This window comes from Rhododendron vialii, chromosome 1a, assembly GCF_030253575.1.
Source record: "Rhododendron vialii isolate Sample 1 chromosome 1a, ASM3025357v1".
Lineage (NCBI taxonomy): Eukaryota > Viridiplantae > Streptophyta > Magnoliopsida > Ericales > Ericaceae > Rhododendron > Rhododendron vialii.
Window position 1 is genome coordinate 37,093,625 of NC_080557.1, and position 14,862 is coordinate 37,108,486.

Here is a 14,862-nt window from a genome sequence, read left to right on the forward strand (position 1 = left end):
TTCGCTCACACTTGTGAGGCGGAAAATTGCTAAACAATGTGTTACAAGAATATATCAAGCGATATATGATCTATATATAGTTATTAAAATAGTCGATGTTCCCTAGCTTCGAGATCTATAAAAATTGAACAATTTTAGTCATTACAATGGGGCTGAGAGCTTTATATTGAACAGCTCCCAAACAGGGCTGCTAAACAAACCAACCAGCTCGAACTCGGCTCGAGCTTGGCTCGAATTTTGACTTGTTCAAACTTGTTTATAAAAAATATAAGTCAAGTTCAATCACGTTTTGTCGTTTATTTATAAATTCAAGCCAAACTTGAGCATAGGGGTGTTTGGCTCGATAGGCTCGTGAACAAATGGGTCATTCTGTAAATAATGAACATATAGGGGTACGTTAATAAATATTCCAAAATATGATATATGAGTTACATTCAATATAGATATTTCACAAATTTTATATAGTACTATTGCATCAAAAAGGAAACCTCCTGGGTGAGATATGAAAATTTAGGACTATATTAAATCGTATATAATTCTTGCACGTAGCAAATCAAAGGATTTAACATACTCTAGCTAGGATTTAAGGATATAGGGCTATCATATTCTTCTAGCTAGGGTTTTCTTGGCAAAGATTAGAGATCGAAGTAATTAAGTGGTAACATACTTCATCTTCCCTTCTTCCATTTAAACAGTATGTAACTTGCTTTTTCTAGATAATTGTTCTTCCTAAAAGCTCGAAGCTTTATGAGCCTAAGCTCATACTCTGAAACTCGAGATTGGTTTGCATATTTTACAAGCCAAGCCAAGCTTTTCACGAGCACAAAACTTCAAACGCAAGCCAATCTTGAACAATTAGTCTCAAAAAGTTCTCAAGCTCAAGCCAAGCTTGAACAATGGTAACAAGGAGTCAAGCTAAGCCTAAACAATGTTGTGTTTGGCTTGTTTGACTCGATTAGCATCCCTACCCCCAAAACGTTCTTTATATAGAAAAAGAGCGCACCCACTAAACACACGTTTTGAAAGAGAAAAGGCACACAATGGCTATAGCTTTGCATCTTGGAGTATCCATTCAATCATGGAATGATTAAGCTTCAATCTAACTCCAAGAGATATTCATAACTTCATCCCAATATATGCAGAGTTGGTTCCGGTGGATTTCTGGAAGAATATTCTGAAGACTTGAGGATTCAAGGCGGTGGCAATCAAGCACTGGGTGAGGTGAACGAGGGTTTGACAAGCAGGTTTTAGAGCGATTGTGAGGATTCAAATCGTAGTGTAAGATTGCTTGTAACTACACAATGAATTTTATAGTGCTTGATTCATTTCCGTGGTTTTTTCCCGTTTAGGATTTTGCACGTATATCCAGTGTTCATCATTTGTTCTATAATTCCTATTTTTTTTTGTGCTTTAATTGGTTGGGTAGCAAAAAGGGAATTTCAATCATAAAGCATTATAATCAAAATTATATTTTAATTTTTATATATAATTCACACTAAAGCCACAATGCTGACAAGATGACATTCCATTGAAGGATAATTTAGACGATACAACTCTTCTCAGTCCACTGTACTGTTAAATGAGCTCTTCCTCTCATATGCATGGAGTGACAAATAAAAGGAGTGTGAATAGTAAAAGAAAGGTTTCTTATATTAGAAAGTAATACTTGATATCTTCACAAGAAAGTACATATATGGCATTGAGTGTTAACTCTCTCTCTCTCTCTCTCTCTCTCTCTCTCTCTCTCTTTTCCTTGGTAGGCCCATAGAAGCCTAGGTTTCATTATTTATTAATTAAATACAAGTAGGGGCCTTTCCTTGACATTATTCTTTCTCATTTCTTCATAACGCATAAAACTCACAACTACATATCTTTAGTTGAAAGAAAGTTGGTATTTGGGCTGTTTGGTGGGTGAGAAGAGCCCAAAATGCTTCTCACTCTCGTCTCCAGGCTTTCGATTCTCATCAAACATGGCAAACAAATAAGTCTCAATAGCCTTCCCAGGCCTCTTTGGACTCCCACTCCCTCCTTTCACATGATTGATAAGGTTACTATAATAAGTCCTTGCATTCTCCACCGAAGCATCATTGCCGCCTTCAGACGGCCATCCGCTCTCTGACACCACGATTTCCACGTTGGGTCCGCCTGCCTTCTCTACAGCAGAGTAGGCGGCGTCCAACAAGGCATCGAAAAGGTTTCTATATTGATTCTGACCGTCTTGTGGGAAGCCTCCTGTTGCTGTAAAAAGGGCATACGGTAGAGGCACGTTTTGGGGATCACCGATGCGGGCGAAGTAGGGGTATATGTTGAAGAGCACCGGGTTGTTGGTGTTCTTTAGGAAGTTGATGATCGGTCCCATGAATGTCCCCGAGGCGCCATCGAAAGAGCCCTGAGAAGGGGGGAACGCGTTGCTTACGAGCGCCGAGTATGTTGCAGTGGAAACCTGTTGGGAATTTTAAATAATGAATAGGTTAGAGTCATACATACAAATTAAGGATCACAAAAATCATCGAACGGTTTTGAACACATGCATTTTTGTTTGGATCCGTGTCTGAATATGTGTCTGTAGCATGGTACTCAAAAGGTTATATCAAGTAAAGAACCTTGATTTGGTCCTTCAAGCCAGCAGAAGCAATTGCATCGTAGATCTTCGACATGGCAGGGAGCACAAACGGAACAAAGCGAGCCGCATCGTTGTTGGGATTGACCTCATTCCCAACGGCTATGATCCGGAATTTGACGTCTGGGTTATAGTTCAGGACGTTGTCTTGGACCCACTTTGATGCAGCGGCAACATCGTTAGCAAGACTCTCGAGTTTGTCGTTAGGGACATCAAGTATGAGCTCGATGCCGGATCCCCGGAGGGCTTGGAGATCTTGTGGGTTCGGATCGTAGATTCTCATCCTTCGAATGCCATTGGAGTTGTAGAGTTGGACTACTTCTTGACTGGGCGGTAGATTGTTGCCTTGTCTTCCGTTGCACACTCCTACTTGTGCATCTGCATGAATTCGAGTTCACTTAGCCAATATGTGGAGGGTTAAACACTTGGGAAAAATCTATTTCCAGCAAATTTAGGTGCACAAATCCGGATACATGCATATTGTACATGTTGTTTATTGATCTCTGCACATAAATCTGTATACCGAGTGTTGCTTTGTGTATAAACCGAAGAAATCACACAATGATACGTAAATCAAGATCAAATTCAATATTTTTAAGGCCCAAAATGAATACATTCAAGATTGGGCTCTTCATGCAAATGTTTGAACCAAAAAAGAAAAAGATAAATGAATTCCAAAAAGAGTACGTACTAAAAGTATTGAACGTATTAGTATTACAAAAAAGTATTGTACCTTTTCAGCTCTCTGCTTTTCACTTTAGAAAAACAAAAACAAAAAAGCACTCTTCTATTATTTTGATTTCACTGAGTTAATTTGGGCCTCATGCATGTTTCATAATATTTTCACTTTGCTCATTGAATTTGGTTTTGAACTATTTTTTGGGCCTCCTTTACTACAAAAGAAAGTAGATAACTAAATCATTTTTTTATAAAAATAATAAAAAAATTTAGTGGCGGCGGCTCTATATATAATTGGCGAATTTTTTTTTGATATACTAATAGCATTCTTTGAAATTGTTGTGGTGTTGAAAACTTTCTTTGAAATCGTTGTGGTGGCGACCACCGCCACTAGTCCCTCCTGGCTCCATCTTTGGTGTGGCCCAGACATTGTTTTGGCTACGCACAAAAAAAAATCTGAAGAGTCTTTGATCAATTAATGCTGAACATGGTCATCACATTTGTGCCCCAAATTTAGAAGTTAGAACGACCTAATTAGTGTTGATATAATTAGGTCATCTATGTGACCATATCACATAATATACGAAATTTTGGTAACCATAAAACTTAGTATCATGCATCCAAGAAATTAAAATAGGTACATCGGTCATTATTATCAAGGATGGCGAAGCCACGTAACATATATTATGGCAAGTACAGTCACTTGACCCTAGTGGTGGAACCAGAAATCAAATTTATTTTGCCACCGCTAACATTGATTTATGGTTTCACCGCACACTTTAACCAAAAAAAAAAAAAAAGAATTATAATAAGCAATGTCAAAAGGATAATAAAAACATTTGTGGTAACAGTAATATAAAAGCGAACTTATTTACTAAGAAATTAATAACATAAAATACCAAAACTAATCAATTGCTTGAATTATGTTAGCGGATCAAAAGTTTAAGAGCAATTCAATCAATAATAAAAATATCAATATTTAGCAATCTTGATATGATTAGAAAGAAAATGTTTTTTTTTTTTTTCAAATTTTATTCCTAAACCGCCAAATTTTATATACATAAGACTATTGTGAAACACCCATTTAGAATGTACGAACGAATATATATTTATATATGCATGTCTTTTTTTTTTTAAATGAGCACACACCCCTGCGAGAGAGAGAGAGAGAGAGAGAGAGAGAGAGAGAGAGAGAGAGAGAGAGAGAGAGACCTGTTATGTGGAGATTAGGAAGAAATAGGACGAGTAGGAAAAGAGAAAGGAGAAAAGGAGGTTTGTAGAACATAGTTGCATGAAAAACAGCCATTTAGATCGAAGAGGAAACAAACAAAGCTTGGTATGGAAGTAGTTATGTAAAAGCCAATATAATGTCACCTCCCTTTTATAGAGTAGAAGAGAGGCGAAAAATTAAGCAAACTCTTCTTCCCCCACCCAGTCAAGTACTCCATAGTTTACTTTTCCTCGGTTCGATTTTGAAACTATTACTATTAGGATTTGAATTAGTCCCAGCTGGGATTACTCTTACAGAAAAGAGAGTAATACTATGCTAATTAACTCGGGTTTGATAGACAAACCAAGCTAGCTACTTTATAACTTCGTGTTTGCTATCTCGTTGAAAGCTCTGGTTAAAAGATTTCGTTTGTTTCATTATCGAAACAAAGCTTGATCATTTTTTGAAGCTCTTGAAGCTTTCCAAACTAAGTTTGAACAAGTCACTGCTCAGGTCGTATAACTTGTAGTAATATTTAAAAAATTCGTTGTACTGGGGATCTATTCATTTATCCGTCCAAATTTTTGTGCTTACAAAGGATGTAGTTGAGCAGAGGCCATTCCTTTCAGACAAATCACATACATGCTCATCTCCCATGAACATGCCACTGTCCCGTTTCGGTAATCCATGAAAATAACCTACACAAAAGGTAAATACAGTTTCGATTGGTGCCGTGTGTAGGATACAAGGCTATGCACTATAACATTAATGTCAAGTTTTTTTAATAACTCCGTGCCTGCTAGCTTACGCTCAATTCATCGACCAATCGTGAACGACTAAAATTTCGACATTGTAATTTCTCACGCACACGCGTACAGATCAATAGGGTTTTCCCCCCCCCCCCCCCTATTTTTTACGGCAGAGTTTAGTTCCATGTCCTAGTTTGCCACCATTATAGGGTGGCCCATTTGCTTGTAGTTTTCTTCAAATTTCTTTGTCTCCATTAATAGTTGTTTAATTTCCTAGGACATAAGAGAAGTCTTCATTTGACACCAAACAAGACTCCAATTAAACCCATTTTGTTCCTAGTCTAGTCAGGTCCAGACTTTGAGACGATGGACGTGGTCCATAACTGTACCGCTAGCACTTATTGATTTGTCTGTACTCAAATTTTTTTCTTTCACATTTGTTAGTTTTGAGTTAATTGTTTTTCGTGATTTATTGATTTGTCCATACAGAAGGAATCTAATAAGTGTATGAAAAAATTTGAAGAGAGAAAAAAATAATCCTGGCTTTTTTATTAGGCCAAATTAATAGGCCACAAAAAATGTGTTTTTGCATCCACAAGAATAAGAGTGAGAGCATCGTAAAAACATCTTTCGACAATACCCCTTCGGAAGAACATAACTTGAGACCGAAGACAAAAGGATTCTACAGAAAAATTAGTGTCGTTTTTTGGGAACAACACACCTGCCGACCTTTGTGGTTAATTAGCAGGATCTCGAAGACCAAAATCTTCTTACCTAGCTAATAACTTGATTCCAATAGCTTATCTTTTGGGTTGGGTTCAAAATTTCTCCATGGTATTAGAGTCATGCTAATTCCACCACATATGTTTAAGACATGGGGTACCTCCAGAAGAGAGGGTATTTTTCTAAATTTTCCAGACTTTTACTGCTTAGGGAACATTTGAGGGTATTTTGGTCATTTTTCATATCTTGTTAAAAGGAGTTTCCCTCCTCTTGGGATTATATAATACCCCACATATAGAGACAAAGTTAATTCTAGAACTATTAATCTCGATAGTCATTTCGGGAACTAAACATGGGATAACAGCATAGATGCAACCGTTGATCGGAAAATTTAGAACCCATCAAATCTGTTCTCTTTATCTTTTTTTTTTGGGGCAAAAGATGTTCTCTCCACCTACTTCATGTAAAAAGCTAAATGCTGTCTGATTGTGAAAAAGGGTTTTAGCCTTCTAAAAGGTTAACAACTTTGCAAGGTCAATGTATTATATATTCTGGAAAGAAGGAATACCATTCAATTCTTTGATAGCTTCTCTGATTCGTCGGAGAAAAAAAATTCTTTGATAGCAATTAAAGCTTCATTTTCTAGTTTACCAAAAAAAAAAAAAAAAAGGCTTCATTTTCTCACATGCATAAGTGGCCGTCAGACCACTGACATTTATGGTGATCTGGATATGAAATAAAAAAAGAAGAAAAACTTCTCGATTTCAAGTTGCTCATATGAACTTAGTTTCTAGATGTACGTAGTAATATCTCGTACTAAAAATGCTACAATACAGAAATTTCAAAACGATTCAAGGAGCGCCTAAAAAGGTACGTATAAGAGCAATTTCCTCTCGTATTTTATTGCTGGCATATGCCCCGAAGTCATCCAGCTTCAAGGGATAGTAGGAAACAAAATCTGCCTAGCGATTCAAATGTAATTTTTTTTTTGGGTCTTTATCTCTGTCTACTGATTTTTTTGTTTGCTCGGCAAAAGCCAACATTATTATATTAAGTTAGTGAAGCTTGACACTCTTGTCAAATGTATGAGAGTACACGCATGGTCTACAATCCGTGGCAGATTTGACTGCAGTTTTATGCGCAATGTCTATTAGAATTTAGAAAGGTCTTGACAGTACTATCAAGATTAATGTAAACCATCAATTCTAGATGAAGGTAGATGTGGGGAACTAGTCCAAATCTCTCTCTCTCTCTCAACTGAGACCAATCAGCGAGACCAATCAGCCAGACAAATTAAGAGCGACCCACAAAAACTTGTGGCATATTCTTTCACAAGACTAAGCATAGTACTAGCTAGGTGTACTACATTACTACGAGACTTTGGCTTTCCACCCTTGACTTCCACACCTTTAAAATAAATGTGAAAATTCTAATCGCAAGAAAGATTTCCAGAGAATCATATAAGGAAAAATGCATTTGAGTTCATTTCGGATCCTACAAAAATATAGAAAAATATCAATAAATTTTTGAATATTATTTTATGAGGTCCTGTAAAAAATCAGCTCCAACGGATATCGGACTTTTGGACGGTTGCGATTCACCTCCTTAAACAATTGTTTACAGAATTCTCCGTTAAAAAGATTTTCTCATTCGTGACTTTCTATGTGGTATATTTATTTCTCTCTCATCATTGCCCACAATCCGTGGCGGACTTGACTGCAGTTTTATGCGCATGTCTATTAGAATTTAGAAAGGTCTTGGCAATACGTACTACCAAGATTAATGTAAACCATCAATTCTAGAAGAAGGTAGATGTGGGGAACTAGTCCAAATCTCTCTCTCTCCCTCTCTCAATTGAGACCAATCAGCCAGACAAAGAGCGACCCACAAAAACTTGTGGCATATTCTTTCACTGGACCAAGTATAGTACTAGGAGTAGTACATTGCCGCGAAGGCTTTCCACCCATGATTTCCACACCTTTAAAATGTTACCATTTTTTGGCCACCAAATTAATAGTACGAACAAACTATTAGTTGTACGTGACTACAAAACCCAGAGATGTATCCCACATGGTTTTTCTTTGTTTTGGATCTGCACTTCCATTGGCAATTGATGTCGTAGCGGAATTTTGGCGTCATCTCGAAAGTTGGGCCATATAATTTGTTTGCCCATGACCTTTTTTTTTTAATCAAGTTTGTTCATGACTTTGATTAATTATATGCTTTTGAACAAGAAATGATCTAACGACTTCAAAAGTTGTTTAAAAAGATTTCCTATAAACACTCGAACTTAATGAAATATCCGATTGAGACATTTCAAATTGGGTTGCAAAGTTGGCATAAAGGACTACAGGTTTACGCGAAATAACAATTCACCAATTTTGATGTTTACTAGATCAAAATGGGTCCAAAAGCAGTTTCATATATTCTGTGTATTACTCCTTCCAAATTTCCCTTTTGGTTTGGAGTTTCCTAGTTTGCTTGGGAGAAGATTTGAAGAGTCATCCCATCATGAGTGGCTGAACCGATCTATAGGTGTAGACATTCAAGTAATATTGTTCTTAGTGTTCTTAATTCCATAATCTCTAGGCTTTTATTCAAATCTTGATTCCTTGGTAAGGATTCTTTTCATTATCTAAATTGGGTTCATATTTTTTATCTATCTTGTGTTTGTATTCTAGATTTCAAATATAGTCATGCAATGGTTTTCTTAGTTTGTGATTCGGGGTGATTGAGATAGATTATGCTAGGAGAGACTAGTCATTCCTATTAGACAATTCGTGCAAAGCCTAAGATAGTCTATGCCGATTAATGACTCGCAATAATCTCCTTTGCGATTATTGATAGGAATTACAAGCCCTAGTAATAATCATAATTGCCACTTTCAGTCATTTTTCTCAAAATGCCTAAGTTTAATGACTTTACCAGTCACTCGCCCAAGTTTATACACAACTTGGTTTGTGACTGGTGGTGGATTCGAAATCCCAGATTTCTCTTCCTTAGTTTTCCACCGCTTTCATTTGTTTTGTTTAATTTAGTTAGAGATTTTACAAACAAATCACTTTTCTTGAATTGATTAAGAAATTAATTGAATTGAGAGAATTTAATGTAACTTAGCCATTTAGTCCCTTAGTGTTAATGATAGGCGCGTGATATTGTAGATATAAGCGCCTAAGTAGGGCATATTAGCGCGTTAGAGGCGCGGTTTATTCCATTTTCTACTTGATGCCGTTCTTTGTCTTATTTTTGTGTCTTTGTTAGTTTCGCAAGAAATAATGTGGTTCTTGCGCCAAGTTTGGATTGCGCAGCCTTGAGGCCGTGTCGGACGTCGCCATGGGAAGTCGTGACGGAGGCGTGAGGCGTCGGGTGACGTGATGGAGGTGTCGGGTGCCAAAAAGTACATGCAAGCACAAAATTATCACTAAAGTAGGTGGTAGGGCTACAGCTTAGAAGCATAGCCCTATAGATCGCGCAGCGCCTGGAACAGAGCAACCCGTAGCCCTACAGCTCTGGGCTGTAAGGCTACCGAAGGCATTAGCGTGGGAAATTTGTTTCGTGCCTTGTTTTAATTTCTGACTTTGCGGATTAATATAAATACCTCCCCAAACTTTGTTTTTAGGGTTCGAACATTACATAGCAGCTTTTTCTTACATTATTTTTCTTACAGAGCAACCCGTAGTCCTTCATTAAAGTTGTTCGTGGGAATTTGTTTAATTTATTTCTTCTGTTTATTTCGTATTCGGAAGCATGTTTCAAATTAGGGTTTCTTTCATTTCTTGCGCAATGATTAGTGAGTAGTCGTATAGGTAGGGTCGCGGGGTGATACGCACACTGTGGCTAGTTCAGGTACTGCTCCTTTTATCAAACAATGAAAAAAAATGATTTTAGATTGAAAAATACTTCCAGCGGACGAATCCGGGCATCGTCAGAGTCCATGGGAACGGGAAAATGAGGGTCCAAAACTCATTCTTCGCTGCGTATGGGTATACGGCGACCATAGGGTCTCGTATCATTGTAGGGTATCTTTTTCAATCTAAAATTAAACATTTTTAAGAACTCCAAACAGAGCAGGTTAATTCGGACTAGTTCCAAGTGCTATGAACCCTACGACCATACCTCCTTTTAATTATCTGAAAAGTTCAATTGTTTCGTAAGTTCTTTTAATCTCAACCAATCAACAAGGGATGGCTACCTAAGAGCCCGTTAAATTAGTAACAACCCGAGTTTTTAATCAGCACACATCACCGTCTTTGTGGATTCGACTCCGGTCTTACCGGATATTGTGCTACATCGGTCTCCGCCCTAGGCTTGGGGCAACCCATTAATTTAGGACTAGCAAACCGTTAAGCATTTTTGGCACCGTTGCCGGGGACGGTAAAGTGTGTTAAGAATTCGGGTAGTATTTTTATTTTATTTTATTTTTAGTTTCTATAGTTGTTTCGAGACAACATAGGTAGAGGTAAGCAATCCTCCATTGTAGGAAAGCAATCACCTCTAAAGCTTAAGTACTATCGAGACAATACCAAGCGCCTCGTAGCTATTGAGAGAGTTCCGAGAGTAACCGTGGAGGAAGAATCTTTTAGCGGTAATTCGTTTGACATCGGCAACCTTTTGGTTGAATTAATAATCAAGCCACCGATGTCGATGCGTGATCACATGCATCCTGAGAGGACCACTCCTCTCGGTTCAATAGTTCTGCCGATCGAGACGGTGAAAGCACGTAATGCTTTCACCATAAAACCTGGTACCCATAATGCCCTTCCCCTATTTTATGGGAAGGAGAATGAGGATCCGTATGAGCATGTCCGTTATTTCAAGGGGTTGATGTGCACTCTTGCCACCACTCCTCAGTGGGAGAATGCTTGTCTTAAGCTATTCCCAGCCTCGCTCAAGGACAATGCGGATAAGTGGCTACGGATGCAGAAGCCACAGTCTCTCAGGACGTGAGCTGCTGTCCGAGATTTATTTTATAAGAAATATTTCTCGAAAAGTAAATCGAAGTACCTGACTTGCCAAGTCCAATCGTATAAACAGAAAGAGGGCGAGTTATTTTTAAGGTGCTGGGAGAGGTTCAAGGACTTGCTATTGTCCTTGCCGCATCATGGGTCCGCGAAATACCAGTTGGTGTCATTTTTCTATTTGGGCTTGAATGTTGCTACGGTCCAACAAATTGAGTACCTCTGTAAGGAGGAGGATTTTCTAGACAAGCCTCTGAATAATGTGTGGAACTTCCTTGACGAGTTGGCCGAGAAACACCGAAGTTGGGAACCTTCCGACCTTGGTGATAGGGCCATGGCTGCACAGGGACCCAGTGGGTCTGGTATCTTTCCTATGAGCGTGCATGAGCATAGTGTCCAGTCCCTGCTAGACAAAATGTCTAAACAGTTAGAGGACTTGAAGCTTACGCAAGTCCAGCAGGTGAATGAGATGAGAGTGGATGAGGTGTGCGCTTTGTGTGAGTGCCCGGGGCATTTAGTCACTGCTTGCCTCGCATTTCCCATTGTTAAGGACTCCTACCATAGAAATCGGGCTGAGGTAAACGCGCTTAATTAGTGTTGGGACCCGTACTCAAATACCTATAATCCAGGGTGGGCCCAAAACCCACTTCTGGGTTGGAGAGATCAAAAAGTCCCGATGCAACCTCAAGCACCACCTCAGCAACAAGTCCATTAGTTTCGGCCTCCTCAAGGCCAAATGACCCAGTTCCATTACCCGCCTCAGCAGTAGCAGGGGCTCGGTCCTTCATCTTTTGGACCGCCCCCTGGTATTCACCATCCCTCGCGGGATAAGCAGACTGATGAGATGATGAAGGCTCTCATGCATTCTCAAATTAGCTTTACTGAGCAAACCAAGCAGGCAATTGGTGACATTAGGACCCAATTGACCCAGTTGACGGCGGCAGTTGGACAAGTCCAACAGGAGAAGGGAAAATTTCCTTCTCAACCTTTAGTCAATGTCGATGGTACTTATTATGTGGGCGATTCTTTTTGCCCAAGTAATTCGAATCTCAGTCTGGAAGAGGCTGAGACGATCACCACTCTCAGAAGTGGGAAGGTGATCGACAAGGACTTACCTCCAAAGCAGAAACTGGTTCCACCCCCGGTGCCGGTAGCTGCACCAGCAGTCATCCCAGACTTAGGAAGTGTTCCTGAGGAAGAGAAAGAGTCAGAGTCACCTGAAGTGGTGGTGCCTGCCCCTGCAGCCCCCACGACTCCTTCGCCACCTGTTGCTCCATATCCAAATCGCTTGGTGGCGAAGTTTAAGGTCAATGTGAACTTTCAAATGCTTGAGTTATTTAAGAAAGTTCAATTTCCTATCTCTTTGATGGAAGCCATTGAAGCAATCCCTCAGTTTGCAAAGGTCTTGAAGGATCTATGCATGTCAAAGCGGAGAACCAAGAGTCAGGATAAAGTGCTTCTGACGGAGCAAGTGAGCTCCATTCTCCAGGCTTAGATCCCCACTAAGTGTAAGGACCCTGGTTGTCCCACCATCCCTATAGCTATCGCGGGCCGGAAATTTGATAATGCATTGCTGGATTTAGGAGTAAATGTCAACTTTCTCCCCTATTCTGTATACTTAAAGCTTGGCTTAGGCGACCTGTGAGCCACACCGATCACGCTACAGTTGGCTGACCGGAGTGTGAGAATTCCCAAAGGGGTGGTGGAGGATGTTCTAATCCAAGTGGGCGAGTTCCTTTTTCCAGCCGACTTCATCGTCCTGGACACATGCCCGATTCCGGAGGTCTTCGAGAAGACTCCTATCATCCTTGGCCGTCCTTTTCTAGCCACCTCCAGTGCCGTCATGAACTGCAAGACTGGACAAGTCCAACTGTCGTTTGGAGACTTGAAAATGGAGGTGAAAGTGTTTAATGTGGATGGCCGAGTCAAGGATGATGAGGAGGTGTATGAGGTGAGCTTGATCGACACGCTAGTGTAGGAGCATGTCGATAATATTTTGTATAAGGATCTTCTGGAGATAGCCAAGGAGGCGTCATTCTTAGATTCTCCAGAATTAGGGAATTTGATGGAGGTGTTGATCGATCCTGGATGAAGTAGGTGAACCGATTGAGGTGTTGGTCGATTTTTTTTTTCGGATGACCCTGTTGTGTAGCCGTTGAGCTACGTTTTGACGGGTAACTTTTGCGTACTACTCTCTTCATTGAGAAGTAGACTCGGCCCCTAGCGATAGGGGTACCCATCATTGACTTGTGTTTTATAGCTTCACACGCCGCTATTAAAATAAGGATCGTGCGCCCAGCTCCGATTAGTAAGGACAATTTTATGTCGGTGACATTGGATTTTCCTAAGTTCTTTTGTTATTGGCACAATTTATGTATAGTTGTCTTTCATTTCGTTGTTTTTTTTTTCATTTCTTGTTTTCTATTCAGCTATTCTTGTTTTTTATTTTTTTATAAAAAAAACTAGAAAATTAGAAAAAACAAAAAAATTAGCATAATGGTCTTGTATAGCTACCCGTTCTTTTCTTCCGGTGAGGGATGGGGAGAAAAGTATGACACGTTGATCGCGTGAAGATTTGGTGGAGTATTTTTCTTTTTGTTTTTGTTTTGGGAGCCCGGATAACACGAGCCGGGTGATACTAATATCATTGGTGTTTTTCGGTAGTTGGTGCCTAATTCTTTTGCAGGGTGCGGCGCTACACACGGCGGCAGGAACGATGATAGCAAATTCCTCGAACATTGGCCGAGGTCATGGTGGTTGGCTGCCACCCGTAGGTCCATTTCTTCTCCCTTGTGCTTTCTTTTGCTGTGTCTCCATGCTCTGGGGACATAGTGTGCTTCTAGTTGGGGGGAGAGTGTACTATGTACATGTTTTTGTGTGTTGCTAGGGTAATTTTTAATTTTTATTTTTCGGAGATACGGTTGTTATGCTTGGTTGTATGGCTAGGCGAGCATGTTAGAATTAGCTGTGTTATTGTGTCTGTTTAATTCAAGTTCATGCCTATATTTGGCGCCCTTTGTGAACATGCTTGTGTCGTCGATGACGTTGAGTATGTGTCCCCACGTAGTTAATAGTGCATCCTTTAAACATTCCCATATTCTTTGTTTTCTTTTTCTCACATTTGCAGAAAATAGTAGGCTTTTGTTTCACAATTGAGTAGCTAGATATTTTGCATGCATTTGTGAGAGTTTGTAACGTGCATAAGAGGCGAGACAAGGCATTTTTGCATGATTATACCACATATGTGTCCCTTTGTCCAATCTTAAACCAGTCCGAGTCAGTTCTTGAGTCTAGCCTAGGAAACTGGTGTATGGGTTGGATTGTAGTTTGGGGGTGCATCATGGGTGTCTTGTTGCATTGGATTTGGAACACCGTTGTCGTCGGAAGTGAAAGTGAAGAAGTCTTGATGGGTGTCATGTTTTGGAACCGAACCCAACCTTCAAGCCATAGAGCTAAGTCAAAAAAAAAGGAAAAAAAAAAAAAAACAAAAGCAAAAAAAAAACAAAACCATGGAATAGAAAAAGAGATGAGGCAAGTTGGTCGGGCACAACACATGCTGGCACATCAAAACAGGTGGTTGCATGGGCGTGTTACAGGACAGTCTTTCGGCTCCGTACGAGCCACCCCAATTTTCAGACTTAGAGGTCAGCGACAGCTGTGCCGAGAGCGATTCAGATTGATTTAGGACTTCCATGATACAAGGAGATAGGGTGGTGGTGTTTCGTTCTTTTATATGTCATTTTGAGTCTTTAGTGTCAGTGAACTATTTTATTTTTGTTATTTTATGTGGGTCTGTAAGATTTATCATGGATGTTGTTTTTATTTCGTGTTAGGCATGGTTTGGTTGGCACCAGTGGGTGCATGGTTGGTAGCTAAGGGTAAGGTGGCGACCGGTCTGGGTAGATGACCTTGCGCTATTATAGG

General features: G+C 39.7%; 1 protein-coding gene and 1 pseudogene across 1 annotated transcript; both read right to left on the bottom strand.

The window, feature by feature from the left end:
• Window positions 1-1,629: 1,629 nt before the first annotated feature.
• LOC131336015 (glucan endo-1,3-beta-glucosidase-like) lies at window positions 1,630-4,666 on the bottom strand. The gene is made up of 3 exons (XM_058371654.1): window positions 4,511-4,666; window positions 2,604-2,998; window positions 1,630-2,443 (listed from the first exon to the last, which is right to left on the bottom strand). The coding sequence occupies exons 1-3, from the start codon at window positions 4,602-4,604 to the stop codon at window positions 1,874-1,876; spliced, it is 1,059 nt and encodes a 352-aa protein (XP_058227637.1). The 5' UTR covers window positions 4,605-4,666; the 3' UTR covers window positions 1,630-1,873.
• LOC131336221 (glucan endo-1,3-beta-glucosidase-like) overlaps window positions 1,630-14,862 on the bottom strand; it is a 34,004-nt pseudogene continuing 20,771 nt past the window's right edge.